Source organism: Cyclopterus lumpus, chromosome 3 (genome assembly GCF_009769545.1).
Source record: "Cyclopterus lumpus isolate fCycLum1 chromosome 3, fCycLum1.pri, whole genome shotgun sequence".
Lineage (NCBI taxonomy): Eukaryota > Metazoa > Chordata > Actinopteri > Perciformes > Cyclopteridae > Cyclopterus > Cyclopterus lumpus.
Window position 1 is genome coordinate 11,965,049 of NC_046968.1, and position 15,520 is coordinate 11,980,568.

At 39.4% G+C, this 15,520-nt stretch overlaps 3 protein-coding genes across 4 annotated transcripts; 1 reads left to right on the forward strand and 2 right to left on the reverse strand.

The window, feature by feature from the left end:
• Positions 1-51: 51 nt before the first annotated feature.
• On the reverse strand, positions 52-5,818 carry ist1 (IST1 factor associated with ESCRT-III). 2 transcript variants are annotated; one of them, XM_034526085.1, is made up of 10 exons: positions 5,693-5,818; positions 5,036-5,136; positions 4,564-4,744; positions 4,175-4,262; positions 3,983-4,066; positions 3,776-3,886; positions 3,492-3,677; positions 2,849-2,950; positions 2,310-2,316; positions 52-1,769 (listed from the first exon to the last, which is right to left on the reverse strand). In XM_034526085.1, exons 2-10 carry the CDS (start codon positions 5,121-5,123, stop codon positions 1,603-1,605), a joined length of 1,014 nt encoding a protein of 337 aa, XP_034381976.1. In that variant the 5' UTR covers positions 5,124-5,136; positions 5,693-5,818; the 3' UTR covers positions 52-1,602. The 2 variants fall into 2 exon arrangements, with proteins under 2 accessions (XP_034381976.1, XP_034381966.1); XM_034526075.1 differs by having other exon boundaries at positions 2,310-2,355.
• Positions 5,819-7,365: 1,547 nt separating this feature from the next.
• Positions 7,366-12,594, reverse strand: mphosph10 (M-phase phosphoprotein 10 (U3 small nucleolar ribonucleoprotein)). The gene is made up of 11 exons (XM_034527665.1): positions 12,457-12,594; positions 11,346-12,000; positions 11,075-11,256; positions 10,827-10,983; positions 10,060-10,201; positions 9,813-9,880; positions 9,583-9,720; positions 9,388-9,498; positions 8,474-8,581; positions 8,152-8,382; positions 7,366-7,716 (listed from the first exon to the last, which is right to left on the reverse strand). Exons 1-11 carry the CDS (start codon positions 12,540-12,542, stop codon positions 7,567-7,569), a joined length of 2,028 nt encoding a protein of 675 aa, XP_034383556.1. The 5' UTR covers positions 12,543-12,594; the 3' UTR covers positions 7,366-7,566.
• Positions 12,595-12,596: 2 nt separating this feature from the next.
• On the forward strand, positions 12,597-15,453 carry mcee (methylmalonyl CoA epimerase). The gene is made up of 3 exons (XM_034527697.1): positions 12,597-12,659; positions 13,453-13,793; positions 14,914-15,453. Exons 1-3 carry the CDS (start codon positions 12,632-12,634, stop codon positions 15,064-15,066), a joined length of 522 nt encoding a protein of 173 aa, XP_034383588.1. The 5' UTR covers positions 12,597-12,631; the 3' UTR covers positions 15,067-15,453.
• Positions 15,454-15,520: the final 67 nt, after the last annotated feature.

Sequence of the window (15,520 nt, forward strand, 5' to 3'; positions counted from 1 at the left end):
AAACAATAAGAGCAAATAGTGTAAACATAAAAAAAACAAAAACATACCAGCTTCCAGTTCCAAACACTCTTTTATTAAATTGTTATTTTAGTATACAGTGGAAAAAAACTATTTTTTTGCAACAAGACACGAAGTGTCAATGTTTCGCATGAAAGAACAGTCTATCATAGAAAAGACAGCAGATCACAGTTCTGTAGTGTTAATCATCTCTATTTCCTCAACCAACAGGAAAGCCTTATTTGTTTTCCAGATATTGCTGAATCATTGTATTCAAGGCCACCGCCCATTTGCCATGCAAGCAGAGCTGGGTGTGGTTAGGTTGCAGCGACACGTCACGTCTGTCCGACAACAAAACCCCTCTGACTCCCATTTCTCCACGGGAAATCAACCTCTCTTTTTAGAGGATTGTTTATGGGCAAAGGAAATTTTGTAATCTAATTAAATAAAACCCAGACATAACATAGCTTGATGAAAAACAAATACATAATCATAGGACAGACTGGCAAGGCCTCTGATAATAAATGGTACCTAAGGCAAATGCAGTGGTGCAGAGAAAGTATAAGACACAATGTAAATATTGACCCCTCTGGGGTCAATATTTACATCTAATCAATCAAATGAGGTTGTGTGGCTGCTCTCTTTGCACACATTGGCTTGTAAATGAAGTACTTTAACGTTAAGATGGTGCAGGCATTTGGTAAGACAGAGATTCAAAAGGGATTTTTTGTTTGTTTTCCTGTACAGTTTAACTGTCACTATGTCATCTATATCAATGTAAAATATTACAGGTTTTCATACAGTTTTATCACCCCACCACCCCTGTAACAGGTTAGACATGCGTCACCGTGGACTTTCCCAAGAGGACTCCCACAGTACACTTTTTTTTTTCCTGGTATGGATGAACCTTGAAGTGTAAGCAGCACTTCAAGTCACTGAAAATGTGGTGTCAATCTTTCTTCATACCTTTATGTAAAAAAAAAAAAGAAAAAAGTGCAGGCTGTTGGCGTCTCGTCTCAGAAAACAATTTCCAGCCGGCTCCCCGTCAAACTGGGCCGGCCAGTCTGGCTTGTTTGACTACTTTGAGACTGGACTCAGGACACAGTGGCAAAGATCAAAGCGAAGCATGTGGAAAGCACAATCAAGGCATGTCCTGCAATTATTTATTCATCCCCTCCTCCACCCCAAAAACCCAGGGAGAAGCAACAAATTCAATCTAAGTTTGGTTAAATAGTACATTAAATAAACAAACTGGAAAAGTTAAAAGTCTGTGTGAACTTAAAGAGTAGTGAACAGGAGTCAAAACCCACATGATTGTATGTATATACATTATGTGCCCAAAAGAAATTAAAACTCACTGCTACCGTCAACAGAAATAAGATTTCTGCTAACTGCCACAGTCATATTTATATAAATGAGGTAAGACTAAATGTTTAATTTCTATGCAAGATTACTTCACTGTGGAAGGGCAAGAACTACCAATCATTTCCGGTTTTGAGCTGCGTCAATGACAGCACCTCTCTGTGTGTGTGTGTGTGTGTGTGTGTGTGTGTGTGTGTGTGTGTGTGTGTGTGTGTGTGTGTGAGTAGACCAGGGATAAAGCAATTAGGTCTTCTTCTTCAGCTCCTCAAACCGCCGCGTTAAGTCATCAAAGTCGATGTCATCTGAGGTGGTGGCATTTCTGCCGAAGGAAGTTGTGGGGAGCGTGTCGGGAACAGATGGGAGTTCTGGGAGAGCGTTGTTGTCAAATAGCTGAGATGAAGGGCCAGGACCTGAGAGTAATATATGGTATTGAATTTAATTTATGCAGCAGTATACCTGGCAGTTTTGACAATAGGAAAACCACACTGGTGGTGAATAAAGGCCTTGGGTGCGCTGACAAAAATGTAAACAACACGTAATGGCAGATCAGAAAGCAACCTCACTTAACAGAAAATATCAATATACTTATGAACAAATGCTGAGGGATAATTACAATGTGATGTTAAATATAATACATGGATAAATCTGGTGCCATCTTATATTTTTTTCTTGTTAAAAAAATCCTATGAAAAGACCAAACCCGACAATTAATATATTTTAAGTTTTACAAAGCCTAATAGCGTATTCCTGTCTGCCAGTCGTATATTGATGTCCAAAAAGTATTAAAAACATATCAGCAACGTTGGCTCAGTGGTTTATTTTGAATCAGTACCACGTACATCGTCCTGCTGCAGTAAATAATCACCAAAGCTGCTACACACGCTGACACATATTTTTGAATGAAATATATAGAATAAAAATACAAATGAACAACTGGTGGCGTAACTCACCTACAGCCTGGGAAGGAACAGATGGCTTGCCAGTTAGGTCATCAATCTTTAACACAGAGAAAATGTGTAAGGGATCATGTCATCTTCATATTGAAATAAAATAATATTATACTCGTTAGTGTTGAGAAAGTATAAACAATTATGCTCAATAATGCATAATTATTATTAAGTAAAAAACAAACAAAACATTATTTTTTTTTTTTTTTTTTAAAGGGAAAACTACAGGGGATTTTTGAGAAAGTATCACCATTAGTGTGTCAAAAACTGACTTTGAGTCTTAGCTCTCTCTAAAAAGCACTTAACACTAATCTGCCCCCCTTAGAGAAACTGATCAAATCAAGTTAGTAGTTACTGAATATTCATGCAGATGAGGCAGAATCTGATCCTACTCTGAGAATTGGTGCAAAAAAAGTAAAAGACAGGCAAAACTGCAAGCTAGCTGAATGAACTGCTCTTCCCTGAATGATGCCCTGTCCTGTCCGTCTGTCCATCTGTGGGAACGGGAAGGGGGCATGGATGGGAGGGGTTCAGTCACTTACAGACTCGTACGTGGGGGGACAAGAGGGCAGCTGAGGGGGCTGCCCTCCTCCCATAGGGTGCTGGAAGTTGTTGTAGGTTCCAACGGGATTGTTATACGGTTCCTGGACAAAAAAAAACAGGTATTAGTCTGAGGGAGGCAGCTGACAACTTTAAATGTATAAATCTCATTTATTTCAAGTAATCATAAGAAAGGATAACAACCTACAATTGTTTTCAGACCATAAATCGTGTCTGGGTGTAATGCTGGTAAAACTACATCTTCACACAGTCATAATATCACAATGACCGGCTTCAAAAGTAAAAAATTGACACCATTTTAAAAAGGTATGTTAATTCAAATCACAAAACAATAAATCATTGAACATAATCCACAGACATCTTTGCAGGGGGCTTTAGGAGGAAACGGTTTCAGAAGAAAATATAAAAAACTGGCCCCTGTGATTTCTATGGACTACATTGAGTGAACCGGACATTGCTTATGAAAAAACATGTTATACATCTTTCACTCCATGTTTGGTTATAAGGACGATGATTAAAGATTTCATCCAAGGCGCCCATTTCTACTTCACAAGTTTTCAATCATCAAATGCATAAATCACAATAAAATCATAAAGAATGGAGTTTGTAAAAAGAATCTCTTACGGGTCCTTTAGGAGATGGATAGTTGAAAGCTGTTGGCATGGGCATGGGCATAGGATAAGCACCAGGAGGAGCAGTGAAATTACCACCTCCTCCACCACCACCACCACTACCTCCTCCTCCTCTTCCAGACTTCCTGTCAGTGTCCACGTCAATCAGGTCTGCCTCCTCTCCAGGAGACACCTCCGGCTGTCCGGAAACAGGGTGGATGAGCAAGTAAATAAACACAATGGATGATTTCATCCTTCAAAGTGAGTGATTGTTTTAGATGATTCTTTAACGCTCACCCGGACCATGGCATCAGGTTCATATGGCACATTATAGTTCTTGGCAATCTCTATCAGGTAGCGCTCCACTAAGATCTTAGGAGGGGCCTCCACACCCAGTTTGTGCATCAGCTATAAAACACATCAGATATTTGATTAAATGTCACAAAAAAGTTACGAGGCTGAAGGTGAATGCATTCTTTAACAGACAGGAAAAGAATTTCTAACCCTATCGTTGACTGTCCCAATCTGGTTTGTCCTGCACAGCTTGCCGTACTCCTTGCTATATTTTGCACAAAGCTGCTCAGATACCTGATAGAAGCATTTAAAGATACAACTGTCAAGAATGGCACAATAGGAATAGACTTATTCAATATTGGCAATGCCTCCAGCACCAAGTTAGATCTAGACAGTACTTACAGTTCTTAGCTCAGACACCTCTGCCTGGAGACGAGGTGCTGCCCAGATGAGGGTGGACACTGCCTCCTGTAAACCAGGGTCCAGTTCCCTAATTGGTGAAACAGAATAGGCCACAATGACAGACAGAGTGAAAGTTAATAAAGCAAAACCCACAATCAATTAATGCACATTACATTACATTACATGTTATTTAGCTGACAGCTTTTATCCAAAGCGACTTACAATAAGTGCATTAAACCATGAGTCCAAACTCAGAACAACAAGAATCAAGCAAGTACAATTTCTTCAATAACGTTAAACTACAAAATACTATCCGTACGTGCCAGTCAAGTGCTACACATGTTACAATGTGTTCAATAAAGGTGGAGTTGGTGCACCTAGTTACTCACTTCATAGACTGAATGAGGCCAAAGCGAGTCAGCAGCAGGTCACAGTAGAGCTCCAGGATCTCCATGGCTTCCACCAGATAGTCTTCTCTGATAATGTGCTCCACACGGATCCGAGCCCGCTCATCCTTTCCTGATGACAGGTAATCTGCGATCTCCTTCCTTGCCTTTTGCGCAAGTTCGGCTTCATTTTTAATTTGTGAATGAGAGTGGGAAAAAGGTAAACTGTCATTAGGTTTTTAGATACAAAAAACACACACAAACATAACAGAGATGAATAATATCACAGTGCAGAAAGCCCACTGGGCTTATTTGAAGCCTCTACCTATATAATATTACATTTTCACAATATTATAGAGAACACAAAGATAATACACATAAGACTTGGAGGAACAGACACATTAACAAGAACCCACTGATTCCACATATACTGTAGGGGGATAGGACCAGGGTGTGTATTCGTGTATGGACTTACTTTTCTTTTTCTCAAGGAGTTTGAGACGATTAATGACCAGCCGGAGGTTGACTCTCAGCCTCTCTGCTTTGAAGCCTCCTCCCAGCATGATTACAGACGACCTGTGGACACGAGAGCAGCCTGAAGAACCGACTCCACGCGGAAGCAACAACCCTCTGATCCAGTGACTCACGTAGCTAATCATGTGAGCGCGACCAACCCGTCGCAACAGAATGACTCCGCAGATTTAACTCCTCCAAAACAAATACAACACACACGAGAATATGAAGCCAGCGTGCTAACAAAACAAACGTGCAGTGCTCAAAACAGTTAGCTAGCTTGTAGCTTGACGCGACAGACAGCGAACGCGGCTGAATTAAGCTGCGCTATTTTAGACTCTGTCATCTCATCGATTTAACGTCTCCGACTTCTGTCTATTCACTAAACCATACCATGACATACGCGTTCGTAAACACAGCCTCGGGTCTACGTTGCTCCGCCTGACTTTTAGCCAGCCTCGGCTTTGTTTAGCTTTCTGTTCGCCCGGACGAGCTAACGTCGACGAGCTATTGCTCAACGCTAGCGAAATAAAAACAAGCCGATCAAACACACTCGAGTAGCGTGGCGAATAGGACGCTTTGGAAGCGAATGACAGTCAGTACAGATGCCGTGACTTACCTAGAAGTATTAGCCAAGCGTACACGCCAACTTATTTGGGTTTCTGTCAGGGAGCTGTCCGTTTACTTCTGTAATGATCTGTCGTGACGTCATAGGAATAATACCTCGAGAGGGCGGGGTCTTCACGCTTTCTGTGGCCCACGTTCGACCACAGGTGTGACCCAGGTACGCCGGAGTACTCTCCATTGCTGTTTAAGTAGTAGTATTTATAACTTTATTAAAAAACTATTTTTACTTTTACGGTATCATATTTCAGGAAACAAGTATTCCACTTTATGTTGCACAAGGTCCGACAAGCAAAACAAACACACGCTAATAAAATGAGTTCCCGTCTACGGATTAAATAAGCAAACGGTGTATAGACTACTTAGTAGGGGTGGAAAGTAGTTCAGGGCATTCACTTACAACTCAAAACATACACAACTGAGTTACTACTTTACTTGACTCATCAATTCCACCTCTTCCTTCACACTCCATCAGAAATAAATGGCATGCACCTTTATGCGGTGTTGTATCTTACCATATCACTACCCTCATTCCCACTATAACAAATTATTTCTATTTACTCTATAATTTAAAAAAGTATTTAAAGCTGATATTATACATATTGCATATATATATATTCTTAATAATACAAGTATTTAAAGATACATATTGCATATATATATATATATATATATATATATATTCTTAATAATACTTTCTAATTAAAATATTTTAAACTTGTTTCTTTTACATACTTGCTATACATTGTATAGGCTGCAACAACTATTTTTCATTGCGTGATCCTGTATTGTATAACGACAATAAAAATTTAAACCTGAGTGTTTTGTTACTTTATAAATCTGCTTTACATTTCAGCGGAAATTTTTTTGCTTCTATTCCACTACATTTATTCAACAGCCCGATACCTGATTTTAAATACAAAACATATAATCAGCCATGAAAATGTGGTGGATAAGTGTTTAAAATGAACACCACCGTGACTAGCTATAACAACTGTTTACTTGTTTTTTCCCGTAATAATAATCCATGGAAATAATATCTCTAAAAATATAAAACTCAGAGGGGCCAGTTTGCAAAATTCAAATTGACTTTTTATACTTTCACCACTAATACGTCTGTACTTATACTTAAGCATATCTCTGACCACAGGACTTAATGTACATTTATGTTCCTTTGTAAAGTATCCCAATAATCTTCAATCACAGGTAGTTAGTTGTTGCAGGCAACATTAGAAAGTAAAATAAACCATTCTTTATGACTGCTTTTCATTTATACTTAAATTATAGTACAATTTGATACTAGATACATCTTACTTTGACTGAGGCAGGTTAGTCTATAAGGAGAATAGTATTGGCGTAGAGTATTTATTCAGTGATACCTGTACCAGATTAATGTGTTCAGTGGTTTCAACAGCTTCTAAGAGCTGATCTAAAGCAGCCCGATACACAAATACAATCCTAGATCGTTACAGCGAGTTGTTTGTTGTAATGATTGTTTTTTGCCATTATGCGCTCACAGACAATATAAACATGTAGGACTCCATATACCGTGTGATTTTTCACACGGTATGTGTATATTTTAAATGTTCAAAAAGAAGAAAACATATGAGCAAACAATCGTCTTCACATAGGCTCTGGACAGTAATTTTTCCACAAAGGAAAGTGCTCTGATATGTTAATGTGAATGAACATTTATTGTTTTAAATGCTTTACGCCTTACCAAATCAAACACAACTGGGCTCTCCATTTGTTTTAATGAAACTGGAAACATTTAACAAGGACTTTCAGAATTAATATATTGCAGCTTTCTCATAAAAAAAGAATCTGTACAATAAAAAGTTGCTCTTCCACAACAAACCATCACAGTTGTTATAACTTGAGTTTGCTGACAGAAACCTCTTTGTGTTTCTTCTTCTTTGAAGACTGGTCCTTTGCACTTTTGATCTGACTTTTAACCTGGTCCTGCAGCTCAGAGAAGAAGGCTTGAGAGGACCGCAGAGCCTTGTCCTTCCCCTCATCCTGAAACAGAGGAATACATTGTTTATTGAGTCACCTCAGGAACACACCGTTTTATTTATTATCCAAGTATTCATGCAATGGTTATTTTAGCATGAAGATGTGATGTGATGTGCCTGGATAGTGGAAACAGACATGAAACTAACAAATAACCAAGCATCACTACTTTGATGTAAAAGTCTTGCTTTAAAAACGTTATTCAAATAACAGTGACAAATTAAAATCTGTTTTATATATTCATAAGTGTTGTGTGTAAAATGTTGGTTATAAAGTAACTAGTGACTGACTAACAAATAAGGGGAGTAAATAGTACAATATGTCCTCTAATGTAGAGAATTAGAATTAGCATAAAATCAGAAAGTTGAATTAAAATAAAAGCAATTAAAAGCACCTCAAAAGCACTAAATGAGAACTGACTACATGAGAGAAGCCACCCACCTTGAGTATCTTGGCTTTGCCTCCTTTTGTGAGTTTCTTCAGGTTTTCTGTGACTTCAGCCTTTGACTGCTTCCTGTTCTCCCCAGTTGTACTGGCCTCTTTAAGTTTCTGCCTCTTTTCCTTCTCCTTGATCTTTATACGCTTAACCGTCTTCTTGTGGCGTCTGTCACGCTTCTTGTCCGTTGACGTCTTCTCAGTATCACCCAGAATATCTCCTGCTTTGTTCTTCTCCTTTGGTTGGAGGAGAGTATTGTTAGGACACGCTGTGCAACCAAATATACCAAGATAAAAGTTCATGTTTGAAAATTAATTGATGACATACTTTGATTTCTTCTGGTGCGAGCAGCGTGCCATCGCTAGCACTGACTGGAGCCACTTCCTCCATTGTGACAGACGGCAGGTTAGACACCACTTTGACTTCGGCAACGGGCTGTGGACAAAGGGCAACAGCAATTCAAACACTGCACTCGCTTGCTATTTTTGTCAAAATAATCAGTTTACATTTACAAATGTATTATTAGGGATGCACCGATATCGGGCTGATACTGAGTCAGGTAGCTGGATCGGTAACTAAAAGGCTGATCTATACAATTATATTCTATGTTTATATACAATATACATTATATACTGGAATTAAAATGAGTGTGTTAGGTTTGACCAATTTATTGCTACATTAAAAAAAGTTTACACTTGAATTGTAATTCCTTTTAATTTAGAATATATTTGCTGGTGTGCAATGTATTAATTTAATAATAAATAACAATTCAGTATGTTTATAGCTATATATTTGTTTGTTACATTTATTAAAAAAACAATGTTTAACTCAAGCCTGATGTCGCCTTAGCCATAAAAGAATGATCCCAAGTACTTCCCCGCAGTGAGGCATCCAGCTTATTAATTAAACACTGGTATCAGATGCGGACTAGGTGTAGGCCAATACCCAAAGCCCAGATACTGAGACTGAAAAAGTAGGATCGGTCATTTGTATTCCGTTTTATGCATTGGCACTTTTTGCAAACCATGTTTTTTACGGTGATGGCACGTTATATCGCAGATTAAACTGTAGTGGTCACAAACCAGAGTTAAATCTTGGGTAAAAATCCAACAGGTTTTTGCTAAATAAGGCTGGTGAGTGCGGACACTTTAACTTCGACAACTTCCCAAAGGACAGTCAATCTCAATGATTACAAAATATTTGGCGACTTTCAGCCAGTGCTGTCAAAGGGCAAAACTTACTGGTTTGGGTGTGAAGTGGAAGTTGGAGAGAGCATCCAACTTTAGGAAGAGTGTGTCCATAAGTTTATCAATTTCTACATGAGTTGGGTTTTCCACTTCCTCGGTTTTTTGCTGAAATCAGAAAAATATAGAGAAAGGCTGCAGCACAGGTTCATGTGTGTTGGCACAGCAGTGAAAACAGAATAAAAGTCAAACCTGATTCTGCTTGAGGTATTCTTGCTCATAGATCTCCGCTAGACTCTGCTTGCTCTTCTCATGGTCCAACGTTAGCCTCTTCTTGTACTCAAACACCTCCTCTTTGGGTTTCTCCTTGCGGACCACATCATCAAACGCCTTACAGAAGCACAAGTCAAAGATACTGGGTTATAATCTATTATTACATTTGTTTCAGACAATATAAAAACACACAAGTTATGGAGACTAACCTGGTCTTTAATTCTCTGTTTGATGATGTCTTCAAGCTGTAGTGTGGTTTCCTCTGTGATACTAGGGGCTACACGGCCAAAGATAAAATATTGTTATCGGATTTGAAGTGCACAGAAAGAAATCCTCAGTTTTATTATACATAAACATAACCCCAGGGTGAATAATTGTATAAATTGAAAATAACATACAGTCATCTGCCAACGTAATGCACCTTGCAATAGGAGAAGAGTCACTCAAGTCACTCACCCATCCTGCCTGTCTGCTCAAACTCCACATCTTCCTCCAGCATGCTGTTTTCTGGACGAGTCTGTGCGGTAACCTCTCCCGTCAACTGCCATGATTTTTGTGCTAGAGCGGCTTTCTCCAACTCCTCTATCTTCTCTGACATCTGGAGGTTAGAGAAACAAAACAATAGAATAATTGCCGTTAGCGAGCATTCACACTGACATCAACCCTGCACTAAAACAACGTAAGGGGTTGCATTGATGAGGCATGTTGCTTCAAGTACTGCCGAGACATGAAAAACAATCCAGGTCCAGTTTGAGTAGCAATTATTGAAAGGATTCTCAGGTATTTTCAGACATGCACGATGCACCCCTTCAATCTGATGGCAACATGTAGGTCTTTTGTCTGAGGAAGCGCCCTGGTCGCTTTAAGCAAAAGACAACAACCTTACAAAATTGGAACAAGTAACATTTACGCGTCACTTTTAACACCATCTGAATTAAATGCCGTCCGATTAACGTAAAGGCTGCAGCAGAGAGAGAAATGTGCGTCTTGCACAGCCCTCTAAGATCACCGTCAAGTTCAACCACCATATCATGCATATCAGTTTAATACGATTGGGAACAGTTTTAAATTGCTGAAAAGATACTTCTCATATCAGATCAGCCTATGAAAAAACAAATGACCTACAGTTAGTGTAAAACTCACCCACTAAATGATGATACGTGTGCCACATTTAAGCCACACAGAGTTGCAAAACAAAGTAACACCATTTGAAACCGGATTACCTTTTCTTGCCGTTTTTCAAACGATGACTTTGATTCAGATTTTGCTGAGCGTGGAGTTTTTCCTCCAAAAATGTCCACCATGTCCTCTCCCTCGCTGTCCTCGTCCTTAGAGAGGTTAAAGGTGACTTTCTTATGAGATGTTTCTGTCTCTTCATCCCTGGCAAAGGATAGACACAAACATGCTGGAATCAGCCATACACATTTCTCTCACACATATTATACGTCTTACATAATTCAATCACACTTACTCATCGTCCCCCTCCTCTTCACCATCATAATCATCAGCCTGGTCAGATATTTCTTCTCCACCTTGTTCCTGGCTTTTATTCATGCTGTCATCCTCGCCATCTGACTGGTCATCCGCTTTAGCTGGTTCACTATCCACAGCATCAAAGAAGTCTTTGTACTTGAGATTCCTTGAACTCTTTACCTAAAATGTAAACAATAATACATATATTTCCTGTATTCTGTATCATCAGGACATAATAGAATGTGTGATAAAAGTGATAAAATACATACAGTGATTTTATTTTTATTTTTGGCTGAAAGTATTTCACCCAAATCGAGATTGTCTTCTTCTCCGGAGGGCAGGTCCTGAAAATAGTCTAGCTCATCTTCGTTCTTATCCTCCTTTCCTTCTCGCTTGTCCATATCATCCAGAAATGACTCCATCTCTGACAGTTTGAAGAATGTATCATCAACCTCAGAGGGAACCACCTTTGTTGTGGAACCTTTCCTTCCAATCTCCTTCTTCTGTTTCTCTCGTTTCTCCAGAGCGTCCACATCAAAATCTAAATCTGAGTCTTCATCAGTGTACTCCTCTTCCCCACCCTCAGTCTCTACAGCCATTTTCTTAGACTTTCTGGGTGGTTCCTCCTCCTCTTCAGCATCAGTCTCGACTTCTGCCTCCACACTACTCTCTTCTTCCTCCTCCTCCTCTACCAGCACCGTGAATGTGTCATCTGCCAAAGCTTCATCAGCTGCATTTTTAAAGTGTTTCATTACAGCATTGTTCTGTAGCTCCAGCTCCTGCCAGATCTGCTCTTCATCAAAGTTTTCCACCACCAGCTGAGCCAAAGGGCTGCCTTTATAATTTCCAGGCTCTTCAGTTTTGTGGAGGTCATACAGGATCTTAGTGAGAGAGGTAAAGTCTGCTGCCACGCCATCTTGAAGGCTGAAAAGGTGGAAACAGTCAGTATGGCAAGTCTGGTGACGTATTAATAACAAAAGTGTTTTTTTTCACCTGAAATGGCAGTATATTCAATCTAAATATTGTGACATGTTTAGTTCCTCTCTGATAACACTGTTATAGCAGCTGGTTGTCTTGCAATACACCTTCGATCACAATCAAGTGCAGCATTTGATTTTACTGTACCGATTGTTTCTATTAACTGTGTTAATGTAAGCTATGTTTAACATGTAGTAAACTATCAGTCTGGATACAGACTAGTTGTTTTATGCGTTTGTTTTCTAACATCCTCAAATCCTCTTGAATATCAAAGAGGGTTAGCAGTGCATGCAGTTAGCCTTAACTAACGGTTAGCTAGTTCAAACGCTTCTCTTCAAACCGGCGTTAACAACATTTCACATCTTTTTCCACAACACAAACACACAGACAGCAAACACTTGCCTCAGAAAGTTCTCTGGTTGTGCTGTGTTGCTTTTTATTGTGTTCACACACTCCTCCAGCACGCTCAACATAGCTTCACTAGCCATCGTTTCTCCCACATGCGCCGTCGTCTGTGCTGCAGGTAAACAGGTCCGCCGAGAAACTCTTCCGATGATTTTGGTTCCGACATACAAACATGGCGTCCACAATGCTGAAGGTTGCAGGTTGGTAGAAATAGTTGTTGTACTACCAAACGCATATTTTTTATCAGTTGCTTCTTCCTCGAATTATTTATCGTAAAACCTTAAACACTATTGCAACATCATCAATATCAGCTGCGTTACACAACGTTACTGTCCCTGGTTACGTTACATCGTGGGTTTGTCTTGTTGCAGGGTTCGGGTTACGTTACATGACACTTCTCTGGGTTTTTTTCCTAAAACGACTGTATTACTTATATCTGAATACATGCAAATACTCTTATATTCACCATATTGTACAAACGTTTTATTTTTTCAACTCGGATTAGAAATGGTAAAATGATCTCTATGAGACCCTAAAACGTAACATTTAACAAATGTCATAGCTGTTCGCTGTACAATTACATAAGCTCAACTCCCTAATGAAGTGTTTACGTTGTGTTTATAAACTACTGTGTGTGTATTAGTCATTAAACGCATGCTATGTAGCCAGACTATTTTCAAAACTACAGGCCTTTATTTTGAAATCTCGTGGAGATTACAAAATTACAAAATGTCAGGCTGAATTTAGGGAATGGTGTGAAATTATGCATAATGCATATAGACTATTTTAATGTTTAGTGTTGCAGCCATATGTATCAGGTTTACTCTGTAAAATCCACACAGCTTAGCTGACCTTGTTGCAACAAACTGGTACATTAATATATAGTATACATTTACAACTGTCAGACAGTGTGAAATAAGACTCTAGTTTAGGACTAATGTTCAAAAACAATAGCCACAACTAATCTCACTAGATTTGAATCTGTTTATTCAGTGACAGGTCTTTCCAGATGTTCTCGCCTCACACTCCTGAGGACGCATTCAACGAAACCATCCCTTCATCAGGGCCTTCCCGGGTCCCTCTGGAAGCTTGGGAGGCTGAACCACATTGCCATCGCTGTCCCTGACATGGAGAAGGCCACGGCTCTGTATCGGGACGTGCTGGGGGCCACAGTGAGTGAGCAGGTGCCCCTGCCCGAGCACGGCGTCTACACAGTGTTTGTGGAGCTCGGCAACACTAAGCTGGAGCTGCTTCATCCTCTGGGGGAGAAGAGTCCGATCGCTGGCTTCTTACTGAAGAACAAGTCTGGAGGGATGCACCACATTTGTATTGAGGTGAGCCTGCATTGATAACTTGTCATAGGGATTACATTCAGGGGACACTTTGTCAGGTACATCTGATCAGTATTATGTAGGACTACAACTCTCCCTCAGTTAAGCTTGAATAGAACTTTCTCACTGGAAACATGATCTGTCGTAGCAGAATACGCACAAGTACAGCTAATAACACAGACCCATTCCCTTTATGTGTACAAGCCAGCATGCTCAGCAGGCTTTTTTCATAGCAGACATTTTGACCTGTCGTACAGGTGTTCCCTAATTGATGGCTCATCAGTAAGCCGTGACAGTGAGCCAGCATGCGCAATAGCAGAATCCTGAAACCGAAGAAGCTAGGTATTTATAATTATATATAATTACACCTGTGCTTGTCCCTCTGTGACATGTCTGTTAAGTACTAAAACAATAAAGCGAGTTCAAGAGATGGTCAGTGTCCAGGATTCTTTGTTTTTCTTGTTGATGCGTGAGTTTTTGCTCCTGTCACTAAGATTTTATGTTATGCAAGAATTGTTTTGAAACTACTAATGTCACGTGTTGAAATGTCTTCTGTGAACAAGGCCAATACCAGTGCACTGATGGCAGTGACACACCTAAATGGAAAGTATCCATTATTCATTAGTTATTTGTTTTACCTGTTTGATAAGCACCTGATGTTTTGAAGTAAACCACCTGAAGTGGTTTAGGGGAATGTCATGTATTTGCACATTTGGTTTGCTTCTTATTTGGGTTCCTCAGTAATAGCTAAGCTAAACAATACATTATTCAATAGCCCAATGGATAGATGAACCAATATTAGCTTAATACAGATATATAATTACTTGTGTATATGTTGACTACTAAGTAACAGAAACAATAAATAAATGTGTGCACTAGTCATCCAGTAGTAGAAACAATATTAGTTTGTCCACCAGAGAGCACTGACATGTCTGATCGTAAAATGGCCTTCTCAGTACAAAAAATGACTTTGTGCCAAAATACAAACCGGCATTTGCACATTTCAAACCTTATTTTAACCACAAGGCCCTCTGGGTTACACTTTGGAAACCAATACAGTACATTTCATACCTGACTCGCCAATGTTTAACATGAAAGATTAACGTGTTCCTGATGTTTGCAGGTAGACAACATTAACGCTGCAATAGCAGACCTGAAAGAAAAGAACATCAGAACTCTGTCAGCAGAACCCCGGATAGGTGCTCACGGGAAACCGGTGATGTTCCTCCATCCTAAAGACTGTGACGGTGTGCTGGTGGAGCTTGAAGAAGCCTGAACACCTCAGGCTGGCAGGAAATGTGGGAGATGTTAATTCACATTTATATATTCGAGTCAGTTTGCTGACATTTTGATTTTGTAATATTGTTCTTTATATAACTTTTGATCTCAAGATGCCTTAAAGTTGTTCTTCCAGTTCTGTTCTTTACTTTTGTGTTGGGAATACATTAGGGTGTGAAGTTCAGTGAATAACCATTTGCATTTGAGTTATGACTTCACGCCACCATTCTACAACAAATAGCAGGATAACTAGTCTCTAATAAAAGAAAACTGTCTTTAAGGTGAAACATGCTTAAGTACAGAGTATGAGTGCAGTAGAGTTGGATTTCTTTTGGCATGTAGTACAAACAAATCTAAAAGTTCTTTAATAAAAGGGGAAAAGTCATTTTTTATTTAAAACGGCCTCTATCACCACTAGAAGTGTGCATCTCTAAAAGAAAACAAATGTCTGA

What these genes read in the sequence shown, in the direction of transcription:
- ist1 (XM_034526075.1), bottom strand. Translation starts at nt 5,123, where the DNA reads ATGCTGGGAGGAGGCTTCAAAGCAGAGAGGCTGAGAGTCAACCTCCGG. An exon ending in AGGTGTCTGAGCTAAGAACT is followed by an intron (nt 4,067 to 4,174) that starts GTAAGTACTGTC and finishes TGCTTCTATCAG; the next exon opens with GTATCTGAGCAGCTTTGTGC. An exon ending in TGTTCCTTCCCAGGCTGTAG is followed by an intron (nt 1,770 to 2,309) that starts GTGAGTTACGCC and finishes TATTACTCTCAG; the next exon opens with GTCCTGGCCCTTCATCTCAG.
- mphosph10 (XM_034527665.1), bottom strand. Translation starts at nt 12,542, where the DNA reads ATGGCTAGTGAAGCTATGTTGAGCGTGCTGGAGGAGTGTGTGAACACA. An exon ending in GAAGAGGAGGGGGACGATGA is followed by an intron (nt 10,984 to 11,074) that starts GTAAGTGTGATT and finishes ATCCTTTGCCAG; the next exon opens with GGATGAAGAGACAGAAACAT. An exon ending in AACAGAGAATTAAAGACCAG is followed by an intron (nt 9,721 to 9,812) that starts GTTAGTCTCCAT and finishes TGCTTCTGTAAG; the next exon opens with GCGTTTGATGATGTGGTCCG.
- mcee (XM_034527697.1), top strand. Translation starts at nt 12,632, where the DNA reads ATGGCGTCCACAATGCTGAAGGTTGCAG. An exon ending in CACAATGCTGAAGGTTGCAG is followed by an intron (nt 12,660 to 13,452) that starts GTTGGTAGAAAT and finishes CTGTTTATTCAG; the next exon opens with TGACAGGTCTTTCCAGATGT. An exon ending in TGCACCACATTTGTATTGAG is followed by an intron (nt 13,794 to 14,913) that starts GTGAGCCTGCAT and finishes TGATGTTTGCAG; the next exon opens with GTAGACAACATTAACGCTGC.